At 42.2% G+C, this 20,395-nt stretch overlaps 1 protein-coding gene across 20 annotated transcripts in view; it reads right to left on the bottom strand.

Moving 5' to 3' along the window:
• LOC119962769 (protein unc-13 homolog B-like) overlaps positions 1-20,395 on the bottom strand; it is a 746,238-nt gene that overhangs the window by 244,896 nt on the left and 480,947 nt on the right. For 11 of the 20 annotated variants that reach the window (XM_038790824.1, XM_038790825.1, XM_038790823.1 and 8 more), the window contains one exon: positions 1,021-1,353. In XM_038790824.1, the coding sequence (XP_038646752.1) occupies positions 1,021-1,353 (333 nt within the window). Of the gene's footprint in view, positions 1-1,020; positions 1,354-12,685; positions 20,385-20,395 lie in introns of those variants that run through there. The other 9 variants (XR_005459949.1, XM_038790807.1, XM_038790812.1 and 6 more) reach the window with 1 other exon arrangement.

Below are 20,395 nucleotides of genomic sequence, written 5' to 3'. Positions count from 1 at the left end.
GTGATAGTGATGTAAAAAAAGAGCCACAAAGCTGATCGCTAACGCACGAGGACTAAGATATGAGAAAAAGATTCCACCAGCAGTGGGATCCTCCGTTCTGGCAGCCAGCCAATGGGGTTTCCCATTGTGGCCATCCCATGCCGTCGGGGAAAACATGGACATGGATGCAATGCCGGCAAAGCGGAGGATCCCGCCAACGGAGAATCCTGCAGTTGATCTCTCCAATTTTGAAAAGAAGAAGAATGAGAAATTACCTCACACAGGTAGAGAAGACAAAAAGTGCAACAGAAATGGATAATCCTGGGCAGAATGCCAATTAATACCAAGAATGGAGAACAAAGGCACACACATAAATTGATAAAAGACAAGCTCAGAGCTAATGTGAGGAATCACTTCTTTACACAAAGGATTCATATTTAGAATTATTTTTCCATTTTGTAGTGAGAAAACATCTCTGGAATCACTCAAGAGGGGATTAGATGCTGTGACAGTCAGGAAGGTTGAAATTGAAAGCCTGAACAATCTCCCTCAGCAGTAGTTTACTTTGTGATCTTTGTTTGTGATAGTGGTGTAAATGATACCCTGACTTCAATAAAAACCCAAATCAAAGGCTGTTATACAATTTAAAGCAGTTTGTAGCCAAGGCAAACTGGAGGTGAATAAGTGAATAATCAGTGGGTACTGTTATTTTCATGGAGATTTGAACTTGTTTATTCAAAATAGATTAACGTCAATATTAAAATGCTCAGAAAGGAATGTTACTTTAATATATTAATTGTTGATAGGCTACGTACACAAACAGGAAATCCTGTTACTGAGTTGAAAGAAACATTTTGTAAATTATGAAATGTAGTGGTAGTCTTGATTACAGATTGCAATCTTCAGCATCTGTCTAAGACAGCAGCTTTTTAACAGATGATACTGTTTTTTTCCAGAAAGGTTTCTAACTGTCACAATCCAACTCAACTGAAACAAAAGCACTTATGAAAGTAGATAATGTAATATAATTGCAGCACTGACTTGTCATGTGGTTTTATAATCTCCTCGAGCGGTGGAGAGATAGCGTTGAGGGGAATCTCGGGTGCAGTTCCATCAACTTTTCCAGAATCTTCATAATGCTGAACTTCCTTGCATTCACTCAAACCTTTCTGTTGTCCATCATCTTCATTGTACCATTCCTGTGTATTGTGTTTCAAACTCCCTGAGCTGTGATGAGAGTGATATGACTCTTGATCTCGCCTGTCATCCATTTCAGACCCATGGATGCTCTCATTATCTTGGTCAAGTTCACTGAGTTGAGAACTGCCTTGGCTGAGGTTTCCCGATGAGCCATATCTGCTACTTCCTGCAGGGCTGTGGATCACGAATAGTAATTTCAGCAAGTAACTCAGAGCAACTGTAGCAACGTTTGTATGTGTATTGCATAACAGATACCACAGGTGTAGAACTTCATATCAGTTTACTTTGACACCTTTGTACAATCTGTACTTAATTCTAAAGTATTTTAAGTTACACTTTTATGAGAAATGATTTTTCTCCACTAATTCCACGTGTGAAAAGAACAAAATTTTGAATTGGTGTCTGTACTGTAAGTAAAATGGATCAACTGCCTTTCACCAGAAAAAATGTTTTTGCGCAAGTTGGTTCTGATTCAAGGTTTCCTGGCCAGATAGCAATGAAATAATTACTGGTTTATTTTATTAATTATATTTGGAGTTGATTGGTTTAATAATGCAGACTGTTATGCATACACATGATATTTAATACTTCAGTTCTTAACTATTAGAATTTCTTTAAAAAGTACATTTTGCAGTTATTATAGTGGCATATGCCAAGGAACAGTGACAACACACAGTACCAGAAGCAGCAGGTGCTACTACACTGAGCATACTAAAGACAAAACTGCCGCATGGTCACCTTCACAGAAAGCAAACTAAAGCTGAGAACGTCCACAAAACACCTAGAATATATAAGGTATTTTACATAAAATATGTTTTTTTTCTCACAAACTTTTCTGTGGTGTTAAATGATAATTAAATAATATTTTAATTAAATGATATGTAACTGAAAAAAAATGGTACTGAGGAGTTATAAAATGTTATTATGATATAAAAAGGAAGGGCATTTTACAAGCAGTAATACTCAGGGCTCCAACATTCAAAAAGGTCATCAAATATTTTCAAAATTGTAAGAATCAAGATGCAATCAAGACACATATTTAGTTAAGCATTATGTACTTGTCAACCTCTGGTATATTCAGCTGCGCAGTTTTAAGTTTTAATGCTGAGCCACATATGTGAGTTCATTCAAAAGTAAACCATGTGTACTGTAATTGTGCCCATTACATTTACCAACAGGTGAAATTGCAAATCTCAGTTCCACCTAGTGCACAGAAGTTGTTAAAATTGATGTGATAACTTGGCTTCCCAAAAGTAACTAACAAAAGACATTTTTGTTATGAAATTCTAATAATGGTAATTTCTAAATTGATTTTGTTCATTTTTGGGGGGGGGGGGGGGGGGGGGGGGGGGGGGGAGGAGGGGGGGAATTTTGAGAGCCAGTTAGCCATGGGCGCAAATCCCATTATGGCTGCTAACTCTCGCGAAACGGCCATAATGGAATTTGCACTGGGGATTCCAGCCCCTGCAACAAACGCTGATTACCATCAATTTTCATGGATTTAAACACCCCCTTATCTTCTGCGGGCATCAGATGTTCCCGCCCATGATGTCATGTCGGTGGAAATCCCTACTGCTCACTAGCAGTCACGATAAACACGCTAATGTCGCGAAGAGCAGTGTAGCCCTTGGGTGATCAGGGGCATGACATGACACTGCCCCTCCAGCAGTGCCAGATTGGAAGTGCCAGGGGGTGGAACCAAGGGCAGGACCTTTGGTGAATCCCATTGGGGTGCAGGGGGGGTATCCGCTATGTGTGGATGCCGCCGGTGGTGGGGAGGGGAGGGCACCGATGTCCAAATGCTGGCGAGTGCGAGGTCTTTACTTGAACATTGAGAACGGGGCATCCTTCTGTAGAGCAGGGCTTGTTGGTTGTATGGGGCTCCGCCCTACTGGAGTGACAGCACAAAATACACCCCCTTCTTTTGTCAGTGCGGTGAAAAGAAAGATTTTCGATGCCAGTTATACAGTTGAACATCTCTCACATCTAAATTTATCTTTAGATTGGAAGTTCATATGAAACAGATTGGAAGTTCATCTGATGAGGTTTTGCCTTAAGATGCTGTATGTCCACAAAAATCACAAGATTAGAGAACCAAAGTGTCACCAGAAAATGTGAACAATGATGAATCCACATAAGTTGTGAGGGTTCTTCCTGTTTATTCCCTTGTTTTTCCTTTTATTTTGTCATTATCATTTTTGATCCATGGGTGATTATCTTTACATGTATACATCCTTAATTCAGGACATGTATTTTTAAGTCAAGCAGCAGAGAGAATGAGGAATTCAGAAATTACAGGAGTGAACATTCTGATAGTTTGAACAGGAGTTTCAGGCTTGTCGTCACCAGAGAGAGAGATAGGCTGGGATTCAGTTTGATTGATTGGCTGCGGGGCAATGAATTGACCCAAAAGGCTGTACTCTGCCCAGTAGCAGGTGGTGATTGCATCCTGTGCCAGTGGAATGATTTTCAGAATCTCGAGGAGTTTCAGTTTGACTCCTGGGCACAGAAAGACATGGACCTGCTTTTTCTCCCTCTCCAGAAAGGCTGTGAGTGCTGTATTCCTGAAGCTGCAGTGAACATCAATGAATGAATCTCCAGGGAGGAGGGGGGAACGGTCGTTAAACCAAAAATTCGGACTGGCGCCATGCCCGCAATTCTCTGGTCCCCGGAGAATTGCTTGAGAATCGCACGCGTGTCAACTACCTAGGGGGTAGGGGGCCATTGACAGAGGCCCCCCATGATTCTCCGCGCAAAACTGCCCGAGTTCCCGATGCTGTGGTTCTAAAGTCCGCGGACGCCCTGGTGGGGGTGGCGGGGGGGATCGTTCACCGAGCGGGACCCCATGGATGGCCAGGGGAGTGATCGGGTATCACGGACCCACGGGCGAGCGCAATCTGTGGGGGGCTACATTTTTGGTGCCGATCCACGTTCTGAGTCCACCATGTCGCACCACGGCCACTGAGGCCACCACCGTGCACATGCGCGGATTCCCGACCGGAAGTGCGGGGCCCCGTATCCGCAGCCAGAGCTGGGAGAACCACTGCCAGCCACCTGCAGATGGGAGAATCACTCAGGACTTTTTCAAGGAAAGTCCAGAGTGAAACACCAGCATTTGTACGCTGGTGTGGGGACATAGCCCCATTATTTGAGAATCCAGCCCCAGGACTCTCTCTCTTTCCAGAAAGGCCACGAGTGCTGAATTCCTAAAACCTCAGAGGGCTGAATCAATCTACAGTAAAAACCTCAAACTGAAATCAAGGTTTGAAGACGAGCAGAATGTTGGAAACTCAGACGCTTTGTCTCTTTTATCTATGACTTTTTAACCCCTTTCTTCCCCTCTGTGTTTGCCTATCTTGTGTAGGGGATGGGGTCAATTTAAAACCAGGGAATTAGGAATTAGATAATAGTTAGCCAATTGTATTTGCTGCATATTTCATTATAGTTTTTATCATAAATAAACAGTAATTGTATTTAAATTTACAAACCTGGTGACTGTAATTATTGGACAGCCAAGGATCAAAGACTTTGGGTATTTTTCAAAGAAATATTGGTTAATTCACTTGTGTTGTGACTCTGGGTGAAGTGGGGCTGGAATTGACCATGCACAAGCCCAGGGTGTCGCAACATAGTCATGTCAAATACCTATACAAAGACAATAGCTGTGAGGCCACTGTCACTAATTGGCATACCTGTGCATCACAACAGTGAATGTTTTATCTGTATGAGGTATGATTAAAAGGGTTAAAAAGCTATCTTTATTGAATTCCTTTGTGGACAACACAAGTGGAATGCAATGCGACAAAAAGCCAAGGAACTTGACAATTACGATTTCTATTTTTTTTCCAAGTGCTAGACCAGGCAAGAAAACTGGCATATGGGAGACCCCCTGCACGGACCTCCCCAACTGAAGACCCCATTGCCCGGCACTGCCTCTAGCACTGCTTTCTGGCACTCAGAATGGGGTGGGTCGGGCAGGTTTTCCACTCGGGGTTTGATTCGAAATCGAGGGGAGTGGCAATTTTGATGAGCAAGAAACCAGGGTTTGTGAGTGCAAAGGAAGTAAGGGACCCAAGTGGGAGATACATGATTGTGAATGGGGTATTCAAAGGGACACCAGTGGTGTTAGTAAACATATATGTGCCAAATTGGGATGATGTGGGTTTTAAGAGGGTGTTGCTGGTAGCAATCCCGGACTTGGCCACGCACCAGTTGATCATGGGAGGATATTTTAACTATGTCCCAGAGTCAAAGGTGGATAGGTCTAGCCGCAGGTTGAGGTTTGTGGCATGGGTGTGCTTGCTGTATGTGGCACCGAGGGCGAGTGTGCGCACTAATCACATGGGTTCACGGAACTTCGAATTGCATAGGGGAACAAGGCAGGTGTGCCCACCGTCTCCACTGTTGTTTGTGCTGGTTATAGAGCCTCTGGCAATGGCTCTTAAGGGGTCGGCAGAGTGGCAGGGGATTATGAGGGGACAGAGGGAACATCAGGTGTCTCTCTTCGCTCTTCTACTGTTATATTTCTCGGACCCGCTGGGACCATGGAGAGGATAATAAGCCTGCTGGGAGGCTTGGAGAGTTCTCGGGGTATAAGTTGCATGTAGGGAAAAGCAAAGTATTCCCTGTGAATGAGTTGGGACGGTGAGCCAATTTAGAGGGATGCCATCTAAGGCGGCTACGGAAAGGTACAGATACCTGGGATCCAAAGGTGGGATACACTATAATTGACTTCGGTTGGGAGGGCCCAAGTGGTAAAGATGAACATTCTGCGGAGGTTCCTGTTCATTTTCCAGACACTCCCGAACTTTGTACTGAAGGCCATTTTAGGAAACTGGACGCAATTAGTTCGGACTTTGTGTGGGCAGGAAGGTGCCAAGGGTTAGGAGGACCCTGCTACAAAGTTGAGGCAGCGTGGGGGGGGGGGGGGGGGGGGGGGGGGCGGGTTAACTTTCCCGAACCTGATTCATTATTATTGGGCAACGAATGTGGAAAAGGTGCGGCGATGGTGGGAAGGAGAGGGGGTAGAATGGGTTAGGGTGGAGAAGGAATCTTGTAGGAGGCCCAGCTTAAGGGTATGGCGACGGCAGTGTTGCCAATGGCGCCGAGTAAGTATTCAGGGAGCCCAGTGGTGCAGTTCACGGTGAAGATTTGGAACCAGTTGAGGAGGCATTTTAGAATGGAGGAGATGTCAGTGTTAACGCCGCTGTTTGAAACTCATGAGTTTGAGCAGGGGGGGGGGATGGATAGCATGTGTAGAAGGTGGAGGAAAGTGGCGCTGATTAAGGTGAGGGATTTGTATTTGGAGGAAGTGTTTGCCAGTCTGGAGGAGCTGATGGGGAGGGTAGAGCTCCTGAGAGTGAGTGAGTTCAGGTATCTGCAGGTAAGGGGCCAGGTGCCTAAGGTTTGGAAGGGGCTCCCTAGATTGCCGAGGTAGACCCTGTTGGAGCGACTGCTGCTTCCGGATGTGGAAGGGGAGGATAGAATTGGAAATATATACAAGTGGCTGGGGGAGCAGGGAGGTGAGCGGGTGGTGAAGATTAAGGAGAAATGGGATGGGGAGCTGAGAGGGGAGATCAATTGGGGAGAATGGAGTGAGGCATTGCATAGGGTAATGCGACCGCCTCGTGCGCAAGGATGAGCCTGATACAGTTTAAGGTTGTGCAGAGGGTACATATGACTCAGGTGAGAATGAGTGGGTTCTTCCAGGGGATGGCAGATGAGTGTGAGAGGTGTGGGGGGGGGGGGGGGGGGGGTTCAGCAAATCACCCGCACATGTTCTGGGGCTGTGAAAAATTGGGAAGATTCTGGGCGGAAGGAAGGCAGATGTTGTGACCTTCGCCTCTTTGATTGCCCTGCGGCAAATTTTACTGGAGTGGCGTTCAGCAGCTCCACCGGGGGTAGTGGTATGGTTGGGCGACCTGGATGACTTCCTGTGACTGGAAAAAGTAAAGTATGAGCTAAGTGGCTCAGCCGAAGGGTTTGAGGCAAGGTGTGGGATATTTGTGACGTGTTTGAGGAGTTGTTTGGGGGTGGGTACAAACTGTATAGTTGATTTTTGGGAAACCTGTTTCCCAGTTTGTTTATGTGTTGTAACTTTTTTTAATATACGTTTGTAATAAAATACATATAAAACAAAAGCAAGATGTAAAATGTATAACAGTGCATCTCGTGTGTCCTTGGAATAAAAATGAAAATCCACAAAACCATCGAACACAGATAAAAACAGCTTACACATAGAAAGAAAGGATTCTGATGATCAAATATGAGTATCTTGTACATTACTAACCAGTCAGCTCTAGTTAGTAATATAAATAATGATTATATTGAAGAAATATATATAAACATGCTACTGTCAGGCAGGAACCTTTGACTGAAATTGGAAATTGATTCCAAATCATACACTTGTGGACAAATGTACAGGGTTTTTCTGCAACATCAGTCCAATACAATCAAAGTTCAAATTGTGGGAACAGTTATTTGAGTTTATTTTGCTGAAACTGGTGGCAATGTCAGAAACTCATTTTCTTCATGAATATTCACGAGTGTCCATTCCCTGCTATTCAATCTGCTCATGTGTGCACTTGCAAAGAAAATATCCATAAACGTGGAAGTCAGTTGCCCTCCTCTCATGGAAAAGTGCATTAACAAAACAGAAAAAAGGGATTCTTCATAGACACACATGACAAAGAAAGAACACATTTATTGAAGGTCCACACAAAGATGGAAAGTGAAGAAAGTATTTTCTGCATCTTGGTTTGAATCTGAATGCAACATTAAACCAGATTGTAAAACAATGAAAGATAAAGCTGAATGCTCAATTGGTCTGAACGTGCAGCGAAGTGATTGCTTGTAAGAAAATATATTGCCGTACAATATTATCAGCAACATGGGAGCAAAATCCTCATGAAAAATTGTTTTGCATCTAACACAAAGCATGCTTCTGTACCATCATGCTGAAGATTGCTATGATGATAATACATCAGATAATCTGAAAAGCAAGTGGGTGAAAAAATTACAGAAAGTGGCCTTTGAAAAGATAAAAGTGTATGAAAGTAAATGAAACATTTGTAATTCTGGAAGGAAGACATTTGTTCAGAATCCTGAGAACAAAGTAAAGCCACTCAACTGCACAAGATATATTGCAAAGCGATCTCTCAGAACATCTTATGGAGTAATATGATATCATAGGAGCATTTAAGAAACCAGGCTCAACAGTTCAGATCTCCTTTGATGCTAAGAAGCAACTATAACTGTTATGACACAAACACATGGAACCTGACACATGGATTTTTGCTCAAACAGCACATTTGTTCAAAAACTTGAACCAAAGATAGATGTCTGTGAACTTAGTTTTTCTCCATTTATGCTGCCCGACCTGCTGAGATTTTCCAGCATTTTTTGTTATCTCAGATTATCAGCATCCATGGGATTTTGCTTTTGTGTTGTTCTACAAGTTTTTCTGATGTGGGGCTATTATAGTTTCCTCATTAATAGTTTGAAAGAGTTGTTGGTATAAAATACATTTAATGCACATTTAATCATGACACTGAACTTTCTACCACATTTTGTGATTTTAATCCTTTCCGGTTCTTGCACCGAAATTTCTTGTGATAATGTTAGCCAAGATGAGAAGCAGTCTCTGACAATGGGCAGACAAAGTGCGTTGGCAGGCAGCTCCGGTGACACTTTTCCCACCGGCCAGAATGGCAAGATCCTGCACCATATTCTGTACTTGGAACATCTTTAGTTATGCACTGATGTCTTCCGGTGGCGGTGATGTGCTGAGCGGACCCAAATCAGGTGGCTCCCCTCCCAATTGGACCCAAAATCGCGAATTTTCCAGGATTCTTGGCTCAAAAAGCCATCCAAAACTCCTAAAAACCCAAAAGGCATTAGTAGCGAAGAAGGAGAAGAGAAGATGTCAGCAAATAGTAGCTCAAAGGGCCGGCGAGAAGGCAGAAGCGGCAGCAAGGGGCAGGAGCAACGAGCAGATGGACCAGCGGACACACGAGGCGAGGCGGAGACCCCGATGAACTAGGAAAGGGGGCAACCTGAACAAAGGAACATGAACAGGCAGCGACGCCCCCTCACCATAACGGGGGATGGATGGAAGATATTCTTAAAATAATAACTGACTGCCATGAGGCATACGATCAAAATGGAACTGCAGGTGGTGATGAAAGAGGTGGAAGCGATGGCAGCCCTCCAGCGCATGATAGACGGCCTGGGAAAGAAGGTGAAAGCCCAGGAAAGGACGATCCTGGAACTGGAAAGGGCAGCAATCGACCAGAGTGATAGGATCGTGGCTCTGGAGACTGAGATGAAGAGGTTGGTGGCGGCCGAAGGGAACCCGAGGGGAAAGAGGACCAGGAAAACAGGTCCAGACGACAGAACGTCCATATTGTGGGACTGCCAGAGGGGGTGCCGAGAAAGGATCCAACGGACGACATCGCCCAAATGCTGGGCAACTTGGTCGGGAGAGGCAGCTTCCCTAACCCCTCAGAACTCGACAGGGCACACAGGGTGCTCCGACCAAAACCCAAGACTGAGGAGCAGCCGAGACGGATCATTGTGAAGCTGCATCGGTACCAGGACCGGGAAAAGGTCCTGAGGTAGGCCCAACAGACAAAGTCGTGCTCGTGGGAAGGACACAGAATAAGGGTATATCAGGACATTGGGGCAGACCTCGCAAAAAAAGGGCCGAATTTAATAAGGTGAAATCGGCACTCTACAAGAGCGGGGTGAGGTTCGGCATGTTGTTCCCGGCCAGACACTGGGTAACTTACAAAGGGGAAGAACATTACTTCAGCACCCCGGCGGAGGCCGAAGAGTTTGTGAGAACCAACAATCTCAAGAAGGAATAAACGCAGCAACGGTGAGGGTAGCAGGGAAAAAGACGGAAAGTGGAGGATGATACGGGACCATTATCTGTTGTATGGACTCTGTGTTTGCGCGGGACTGTGCTGCCTCGTTCTAGGACTAAAGTGGCAAGACAGAGAGAAGGAAGCGAGGATAGAGGTGAGGTGAGGGGGCAAGGAAGGGAACAGAGACAGGCAGACAGAACAGAGACAGGGCGAGACCAGCCCTGGGAGGGGAGCCACCGTACTAGCAGGGAGGGCTAGCATGGGAAGACAAGCAGTAAAGGGGGCCGCGGCGCCCCTCTCGGGAGAGGGAGCGTCTGGCCACGGGTGGTGCAGGGCAGTAAGTGGGTTGAATACAGGGGAAGGGGGAGGGAAGGGAAGGGGGAACGGGGCTGGGGGGTACTCACAGAACAGAAAAGGGGCAGAAGGATAGGAAGAGGTTGGGACCAAGAAAGACAGGCCTCAGCAGGCCGAAGAATCAAGATGGCGGATGTCGAAAGGAAGTACTCTGAGGCCCCGACCGCAGAGCTGATGGCGGAAAGGAAAAAGCTACAAATGGACTTTAACCTGCAATCCATTAGGAAAGCAGTGTACCAACTCTGTCAGACACAGGGGATCTTTTACAAACACAAAGAAAAAGCTGGCCTACTGGCTTACCAGCTGAGAAAGCCGGCAGCTACGGGGGAAATAGCGCAGTGAGGGACAACAGAGGCAGACTGGTAGCGAAACCAACAGAGGTCAATCAAGCATTTGAGACTGATGAGACCATCAATTCACAAGACACGTGATTGGAAGTGAATAGTGGTTTTAATAGTCTTACAACTGAGCCTGCCTGCGACGAGATGAACTGGCAGCAGGCTCACGACTGCAGATCTTTATACTTCCGGTTAGGAGGAGGAGCCATGGGCTCCCATGGATGGAGCCAAGGGCGGAGCCCAGTACAAACTCCTCATCTCCCCCTATGGGCAGAGCTGGGCAACGGCTCGTATACAGAGCCCACAAGGACACAATACATATGATACAACACAGTGTGAATTACTAGATTTATAATTCACCACAGAGACCTTCTACCGAGGGCTGTATGCCTCCGAATCCCCCGACGGGGAACCAGTGATGAAACAGCTCCTCGACGGACTGGAAATGCTGCTTGTGGGAGAGGACAGCTCTGAATACTTCCAGCTACAAAGAGGCACAAAACAGGGATGCCCATTGTCCCCGCTCCTGTTTGCATTAGCAATCGAACACCTGGCGATAGTCCTATGGGGAGGGAAAAACTGGAAGGGCACCCAAAGAGGAGACAGAGAGCACAGAGTCTCACTCTATGCAGATGACCTGCTCCTGTACGTCTCAAAGCCACAGGAAGGACTGAAAATAATCATGCGGATCCTAAGAGAGTTCGGAACCTTCTCAGGTTACAAACTCAACCTGGGCAAAAGTGAGGCATTCCCTGTGAACCCAAACGGGGGAGGGAATGAGCTGGAGGGACTCCCGTTCAAAATAGCCCAAAACAGATTCCGATACCTGGGGATCCAAATAACCAGAGACTGGACATAGATCCACAAGTGGAACCTGATCGCCTGGTGGAGGAAGTCAAAAAGGACCAACAGAGGTGCGACGCACTCCCACTTTCCCTGTTGGGGAGATTGCAGACGATCAAAATGAACGTGCTGCCGAGGTTCCTCTTCCTGATTAGGTCCATACCGATCTTCACCCGGAATCTAGATAGCTTAATAATTTCATTTGTGTGTGTGTGTGTGTGTGTGTGTGTGTGTGTGTGTGTGTGTGGGGGCGAGATCCAAGAGTCCTCAAATGAACACTGCAAAGGAGGAACATTAAGGGAGGCATGGCACTGCCAAATTTCCAATGCTACCACTGGGCTGCAACAGCGGAAAGAGTGAGGGGATGGGTGCAAGAACCCAACTCGGAGTGGGTACAGAAGGAGGAGGCCTCCTGTAAGGAAACGACCCTCTGGGCCCTGGCCACAGCACTCCCATCCCCCTCAACGAAATGCACATCGAGCCCAGTGGTAATGGCCACACGGAAAATGTGGGGCCAACTAAGACAGCACTTCGGGCTGACCAAAGTGTCACCCATGGCCCCCATCCGTGGTGGACATGATCAACATATCACTCCAAAGAAGTGACAATGGACTGGTCAACCCTGTTAACTATTTCACTTTATAATTGTATATGCCTTCCAATTCATATGTTGTATTTTCAATTCTGATTTGTAAGACAGAAGAACGCCAGTTTTATCTGATTTCATTCTGTTGCAATTAATTAATAATGTTTTTTTCAAAAAAACAGATTGTGCATTGTGACAATAAAGATTATAAATAATTCTTTAGGGGTTAAAAAAAAAAGATTTCTGAATGTATGTGGTCAGTGGTGGGAAGTGTGTTCCTATAACTTTTATGAAAGGCAAGATGCGATTTCTTAATTCTTTTAGATAAACAGACAAACCATTATAAATAGTGCTGGAGCCCTGACTGTAACATAAATTAAGTATTTAAATGTAAAGGGACAGATTAAAAAGTAAAACCACAAAACTACTTCAAGTCATGTACTTCACTATTACATGACTAATGCATTATAAATGGTTCACCTTTTGGTGCCATTTACCATGCTTAAACTTAAACTGGCCTTTTCACATTCAAAACATCCGAACTGTGTAAAGTTTGCTCCTGTGGTCCAATCAGTACTCCTGACGATGAGCAGGCAGCAGTGGAAATATCAGTTTCACTCTCAGGTACCTTCTCCCAGTTAATGCATGGTTGTTGCAGGAACTCTTCTGAAGGTATTACATCTGGACTATCTTGCAAAAAGTCTGCATTTTCTGCTGTAAGAAATGACTGTTCTTTCCCGGTGTTGTTAAGACTTTTATCTCCAGCAATGTTATCATTAACCTCTGATGTTTGCTCTGACTGTCCCATTCTCACCTCATTTGTTAACATACTGTTCTGGCTTTTGTCAGCTACACTGTGACCTAATAAATCAGATTTTGAAATGTCATGGATATGCATTTTATCTCTTTCTAATGGCTGCTTAGTGATAACGGAATTAAATTGTTTAGACGTGTCCGCTTTTTGACTCCAGGCATTGTCCAGTTTTCCAAAAACAGAACTTTGTTTATTTTCCTCTCCTCTCACCATTTGATCACCATCCCCTTCAAATAACGTCTTGGAAAACTTCTTGAAACTCGATAACAAACCAGTGCCCCCAAATGAGCTACTTTTAGGAGATGGCGGTTGCGAAAACAAAGAACTAAAGGGGTTTCCACCTTCTCCAGAAGACAGAAAGTTAAATTTAAGTGCTCGGACATTAGGAATTTCAAAACTCGACTTGGGTATCCCACAGTCAGCTTTTTGTGAAGCTGGTGAACCATCAGTAAGTGGCCCTCCAGAAGTACTGACATTGGTCTGCAAAGCAGCTGCATCTTTATCTTGAAGCTCAATACTGGTGACTCCATCATTTGGTTCTATAATGTTATTTTCCAACGGCGAAAGGCCTACATTTGTTGCATCATCAGTAAAAGGGAAATTATTTGTAGAAATTACAGTTGCCAGCTCTTCCTTTTTAGGCTCATCTGAAGATTGCATATTTTCACCTATTTTCAGAATTTCTTGGGGTTTTGGCTCTAATGTACTATCAGATTCTATTTCACACACAGCTTCAGTTTCCTCCATATTGTTATCTAGATCCCTGTCAATAGTGTTTTCATGAATAAATTGGTTGCTTTTAGTGTAGCATTTATACTCATGTTCCAGTAAAGTAGGGCCAATGTTATTACATTCAGAAACATCAACATGCATTTTTTCAGAATCCTTCACAGTTTGCAAGTATTTTTCTTCTTTAACTTCATCGATTTCTTCTTGGAACAAAATGGTTTCCAAACTTGCAGCTGGTTTTGTTTCTTCAGGAGGTAATTTAAAGGTATTGAGCACATCAGTTTTGGCAGGTGGAGTCTGACTGCCTTGTGGCAAATTTAAAAATGAGCTTCTCTGCTGAGTGCTTGATATGGGGCTTGAGTTTGTAAATGCTGATTGGAGAGATGAAAATGAACTATTTGAACTTTTATTAGATTCACTAGTAGAAAACATTTTCAATTTTGTCATAAAACCAGAAAACATTTCTGCTGATGAGTCTAACAAAGACTTTTCACATGCAGGCGACTTCACATTTTGACAAGAATTTGCAAGTCGAGGAACCGTGCAGGTTGTTAGAATCTCTTGTTCTTTATTTACCGGCTTTTTAAAATCATTTGCTGGAGAACGTTGTAATTCCCAATTCTGCTCTTTTTCTGCACCAATCTTGCCTGAATCATTTTTCATCTCAGGGCATGAGTCCTCGGAACCATTTCTGTATGATTTTTCAACCACAGAAGCTGAACTGTTTATGAGATCCATTTGTAGTTCACCTTCATCTGCAGCATTAGCACACACAACATTCTCACCTCCATTAGAATTATCAATGTTGACATCATCCGGTTCAGGACTCTCAACAAAACCAGAGTTGGATATCGTGGCGCAATCATCTGTCCCAATGACATGACCATCATAATCTTTCATATGGCATGTTACATCAGATGCATCTTGAGTTTCATTTTGATTTGCACAAAACAAGTCCTCAGTAGCAGCATTGCTTCCATCACAAACATCATTGTCTATTGCAAGTTTATTGTTTTCATCATTTGTTACTGAGCTTTCCAAAGATGATAAATTATTATAATTATAATTTCCAGCAGTACTGTTTTGCTGCAGAACTGACGCTATTATATCCAAATGCCCCATTTCTGTAGCATCCCCTACATGGCGTACATTTGTTTTTTCATCCTGGTTTATATATTTTTCAATTTGCCCCTCATAACTTGATTTAGAGTGTTCTGGTTTTGTCTTTTTCTCATCAATGAATGTCACGTCAAAGAAACTAAAAACAGAGCTGTTTTTGCTTGTTTTTTTCTCAACTAAGGGATTTGAAGAGAAGAAAGTTGGCAATTTGAAGAATCCTTCTGAATTGCCTGCTTGTTTGGCACCAGGTGGCAATGGATTACTATTAGAAATTTGGGCAGAACTTGGTGTTTCATCTGCTGCACTGAAGAAAGAAAGTATGCCCTTATTTGTTCTTTGCTGTTTGGAGCTTGAAATATAGGGAAGTTTCCAATCATCTCCTCCAAAGGATAAATTAAAGAGACCTGATCTGTTTTTTTGTTCTGCTTTCCTTTCATCTACTGGCGGAGCAACTGCGTGGCAATTAGTTTGATCCCTATCTGTTTTTTGAAGTTGTGTTATGATTTGAGAACTGGGTTTTTCCGAACCAAATTGGTTATTTAAAGTTGTAACTGATTTATTTGGAAAATTTGAACATTCTTTAATATCAGAAAACTCTGCTTTCATAATATTCTGTCTGGATTTCGCTGTGGCAGGATAGGCATGTCCAATACATAGTGGAGAGGATTCATTGATCAATGATCTATCATTGCCTGGGCTGCTTTCATTACCAGGCATCAGAGAAGGTGGAGCATTTTTATTTCCTGTCCCACTGACAACACTTTTCACATTTATAGGTTTATTTCCATCACCATGTAATGATCTTACTTTCATGGTATCAGATCCACAATCAGCATTCCATTCCATCAGTGTTTGCTGCTTTTGCAAGCCTTTTGGTCTTGAGCGTAATGCCTCACATTTTGAGAATTCCAAAGGAATATTTTCCTGTTGCTTTTTCTGAATGTTACTTTTTATACTGCTCTGATCTAAAGCTGAGGTTTTATTTTCATTTTTAGTTATGCTTAAAGAATCTGGCTGTTGAACTGGACATGCATCCCTTTTAAAGAAGCCTCCAACTGAGCCTAAAAGAGATGAGATGCCAGAAGGTTGTCTTTCTGCACTACTAGGAATGGTCATCACTTGATCATTCTCTTGCTTGAATGCTTTTGTTTTGTCCTCTGTTCCTCTTGGCAAATTGAAGACTGAAGAGGCGTGTTCGTCCTTTGATCTGACTGTTCTAAAAAAGTCCAAGACATTTCGAGGTCCCTCATCACTTTTGACTTGAGATTGATTTTCTGAAAGGTTAAAAAGTTTTAAAGGGCTTTTAAAGAATGAATCCATGGTGGAGGTCTCAGGAGAAACATGCTGTGACTGAGATTGTATCTCAGTTGGTACAACTTTAACTTGAGGTGTTGCAGTAGTTGAACACTGGTCAATCTCGGAGATTCTCTCCGATACTGATTGCAAGCAGGTCTTGGTTGTGCCTTGACATATGTCACTTTGTTCATCATATGGCAACACATCATATGTGGGCACCAACTTGGGTAAATCTTGATTTGTTAGGTTGTAATTCTCATGAACAAAAGTTGGCTGTTCTCCGTCTACACTTGTGTGCATTTTCCAGTTAGTGGAAATAGATTTTAAGCTTCTAAGCCCAGATGCAAATATATTATTTGCTGAGTGATCTTGTTGAGTAACTGGAGGTTGTACATCTCCAGTATGTTGGTGTAATGTGTTCACATTACTCAATAGAGTTCCATCCCTCTCCAATACAAATGTCTTCTTTGCTAGAGTGTCAGATGTTGCATCAGCTGAAGCAGAATTAATATTACCAGAATTTTCATTGCTTTGTTTTGAAACTAAACCCCCCAAAGCAGAGAAAAAATGTGCAATCTTTCTAATAGGTTGTTTGTGTTCTTCTTCAGATAGTTCCTTGAATTCAGAGGTTTTTTGTTCAGAATATGAAGTATCTGATAATTGAACAGAAGAATGAAATTGACTTAATCGTCCTGTTGAAGTAGGCTCTGACAAGGATTTAGACTGTGATTTTGTAAATTCACGATCACTTGCTAATGCTGCATCAATAGTAGATTTCTTCTGAGTCAAATGACCACTTTGGACTATTCGAAGATCAAAAGCAGTAGCCTGAAGTTCTTCATGCAGATGAATTAGTTGTTGTTCAGACATGAAATCCATCTTAAGTTTTTCCAATCTACACGTTTTGTGTTTTGATGAAAAGTCCAGTGGCTCTTCTCTATCCCATTCTATCGACTCCTTAAATAATTGTGAAAAAGTACACAGATGTTTACTTAGTACTTGTTTATTTTCCTCAAGAACCAGAGAAAGATCAAGAGGTGCATCATCAATATCTGATTCAATTTGTTGTTCTTTTTGGTACCAGAATAAATCCAAATCCCTTGAAATTGGCACCTTGAAACCACATACAGAAACCATGTCATTACTGAGTCCTACGTCATAATCACCATTTGACTGCTGATAATCTTCCCATTCCTCTTGCTCTTCATCTGTGTCTGGCATCCACACATATACATATTGGCCACTGCCATCAGTAAGCAAGGAATATATGTATTGATTATCACTATAAATGTAGTAACCATATTCAGCTTCATCTGAAGGCCACCATACTCCCTGTTCAAGTAAAGTTACCCAGTCTTGGTATTCTTGATAATTACTGGGACAAAATGAGTTTTCTTTCTTACTTAAGTCTTGCTGTTCTGTTATCAGCCAAGTAACTCCATTGCCAGTAGAGCTTAAATCCATAGGCACTTCCACAAACAAATCCCTTCCATCAGTTTCATCAAGTTCTAATGAATTCCAGTATCTCTCCAAATTCTTGATTACACATTCCTCACTTCTTTGGCTAAGATCATGATATGAAAAGAGCATATTAGGATCACCTGATGTCGTGCTGAGATCTAAGAGACCGAGTTGCAAACTACTTTCAATATTATCTGCAAGTAAATACCTGTACTCTTCAATACTGGCATCTTGCTCATTTATCGATAAATTTCTGACATCATAATATTCACCTGTCCCATTATTCCACTCTCCATACTGAGTCGGGAAAGAATTTTGATTTGCAGAAAAAACATCTGTCCAGTATATATTGGCATCTTCATGTGAGTAGTTTTCAGTGGAGTCATTTGTTCTCAATTCCCATTCAAGATTAAAACTGTTTAAATTGTTCTGACTTTCAAGTGAATCTAGCAATTCCACTGATTTTCCATCATTTATTGATGATAAGTCGTACACTAGGCTATCTCCATATGAATCATTCCAGGGAACTTCGTGTTCTAGTGATCCAGTTGTATCTTCCTTCAACTCCTGCAAGTCTTGAGGAACATCTCTGTAATGTTTTGCTAAACATTGCACCTGATTAGTGTTCGGTGTTTCAGGAAAACCATGTTTATTCAGGTATCGTTGCACTTGGCTCTCAACTTTATCACCAGTATTCTCTGACATTTGGAAATTTTGTTTGAAGGGCCAAAATGATTTTGTCTGATTAACACAATTCTCCCTAGGTTTTGATTTTGTGTCTCCATCCCTGTTCTCCTTCGGTTTAGAAGAAAACTGCTCAAACAAACTGGAAGATGATCTTTCATCAGTCTTTTTTTCTGCCATATTAACAACATTTGTGAAGAGGGAATATCCCTGACCACCTTCATCCTGGTTCTCAGCTCTTGTTTTACCAGAGCTAGCTATATTCATAAATTTTAAAAAACCTGAAGGACTCTCATGCTTTGAATTTGTGGTCTCTTGCTTCTTTGCTGACAAATTAAACAAGCCCGAGAAAAAACCTGACTGATTAGTGCTGCCTTCCTCTTTTTCAGATGCAAGGTTTATTTTTACAGTTTCATTTTTATCTTTAACCGAAATGAAAGTTTGAGCTGATGGATTTAATGACACATTCAAACAAGTGTCTTTGTTACTTTCTCTTTCTTCTTCTCTTCTCATTGTGTTATCTAAATAATCTTTGCCGCCAACTTCCTGTTTTACTGTGGATGAAATCTCACTTGAAGTACATTTGAAAAAATCTGGAAAATATCCAAGCTCACTGTGGGTTAGTTTATCTGTTTCAGGTATGTTGCGCTCCGTTGATTTCACATGCTCACATTCCAGAGTAGATTTAGTTCCTGCATCTGAAAATAGTTCTTGTTTATTCAGATTTATTTGTTCAGATGTTGCTTCCATAATTGTGTCTGTACCACCGATATCATTCAGTTCCGACTTTGATATAGATGTGTTTTCGTTTGAGGAAAATTTAAACAAGCCCGAAAAAAATCTCTCTTGGGTATTGTTTCGTTTTTCTTTTTCATTCCCATCAGTCCCTTGTTTTAAATTTGATGGAAATTTTAAAATATCTAAGAACGTACTTTGTTTACTCCCTTGGTCTTCAATAGATGCTCTTATTTTATCTGACTCTAGTTTATCGTTTATTTCTTGTTTTGAAATTGATTCTTTCTCATTCATAGGGAATTTTACAGAAAACAGTCTTCCCTCAGATTTTGCTTCTTTTTGAATTTCAGAAGAGATGCTGTCTGAAGAAAAGAAGGGAAGTTTTAACTTTCCAACAAGAGAGAAAGTCTGATCACCTTTCATCCTCTCTTTGTCATCTCGAACATCCTCAGCAGATCTGTAAAAGGAAAATCTGGATCTGCTCCCAGAGGGGATTTGTGTTTCGTTGTCCAATGAAGGAGAGAAAACCTGACTTATTGACTTCTTAAGAGGGTTAAGAAATCCCAAGTTAATTCCAGAGCTGTTTGTTGTGTCAGATGTGGAATGTGAAGATTCCATTTTCTGAACACTTTTTGCTTTTTTCTCAACTTCATTATTTTGAACGTTATGTGGTTCCAGAATTTTAGGATTATGTACATCTTTATTTTCCTGAATTGAGGGGATTGACAGTGGCATAGTTTCTGACATGGTATCCAACTCAAATACATGACCTGTACATTTATCTGAAGCACTCTGCTGTTCATCAACATCAGTTAAATAGCTATTCTGCTGCTGGAAATCATCAACATTATTTTGTGAACTATTCTTAATTTCATCAAAGTGGAGATATTTTTCAAATATTTGTGAAGCATCTTTTTCTTCTCCATTTGAATTTATGTTTTTATTAGAAACACCATATATGATCCCCCGTTGATGCTTTTTATTTTGTCCCATGTCCTTCTGAGAATCATTTGACAAATCTTTTTCCACAAAAAACTTTAAGGGATTTAGTTTTTCCAGCAATGAGTCAATGACAGTATTCTGCGACAGTAATGATGATTCTGTTGTCGTAGAAATATTTTCATCTTGTGGCCTGCACTGTATAAATGATTGTACTGGCTTGTCCTCTATTGTATTAAATGCACTAGGGGAAACAGATTCTTCACCAGAAGAAGACTGAAATGGAAATTTGGATAGCAAAGTTCTTTCTGGTTCATCTTTCACAGGATCATGTGCTGTTGAAACATTGTTTATAGACTTCAGTGAAAATTCTTCGTCATTCTTTTTGTCTATGATCCCTGAAGTAACAAAAACATTTTTTTCCATTGAAGACTGCTGCTTTTTACCTACT

Source organism: Scyliorhinus canicula, chromosome 3 (assembly GCF_902713615.1).
Source record: "Scyliorhinus canicula chromosome 3, sScyCan1.1, whole genome shotgun sequence".
NCBI lineage: Eukaryota > Metazoa > Chordata > Chondrichthyes > Carcharhiniformes > Scyliorhinidae > Scyliorhinus > Scyliorhinus canicula.
This window is presented reverse-complemented; position numbering and strand designations above follow the sequence as displayed.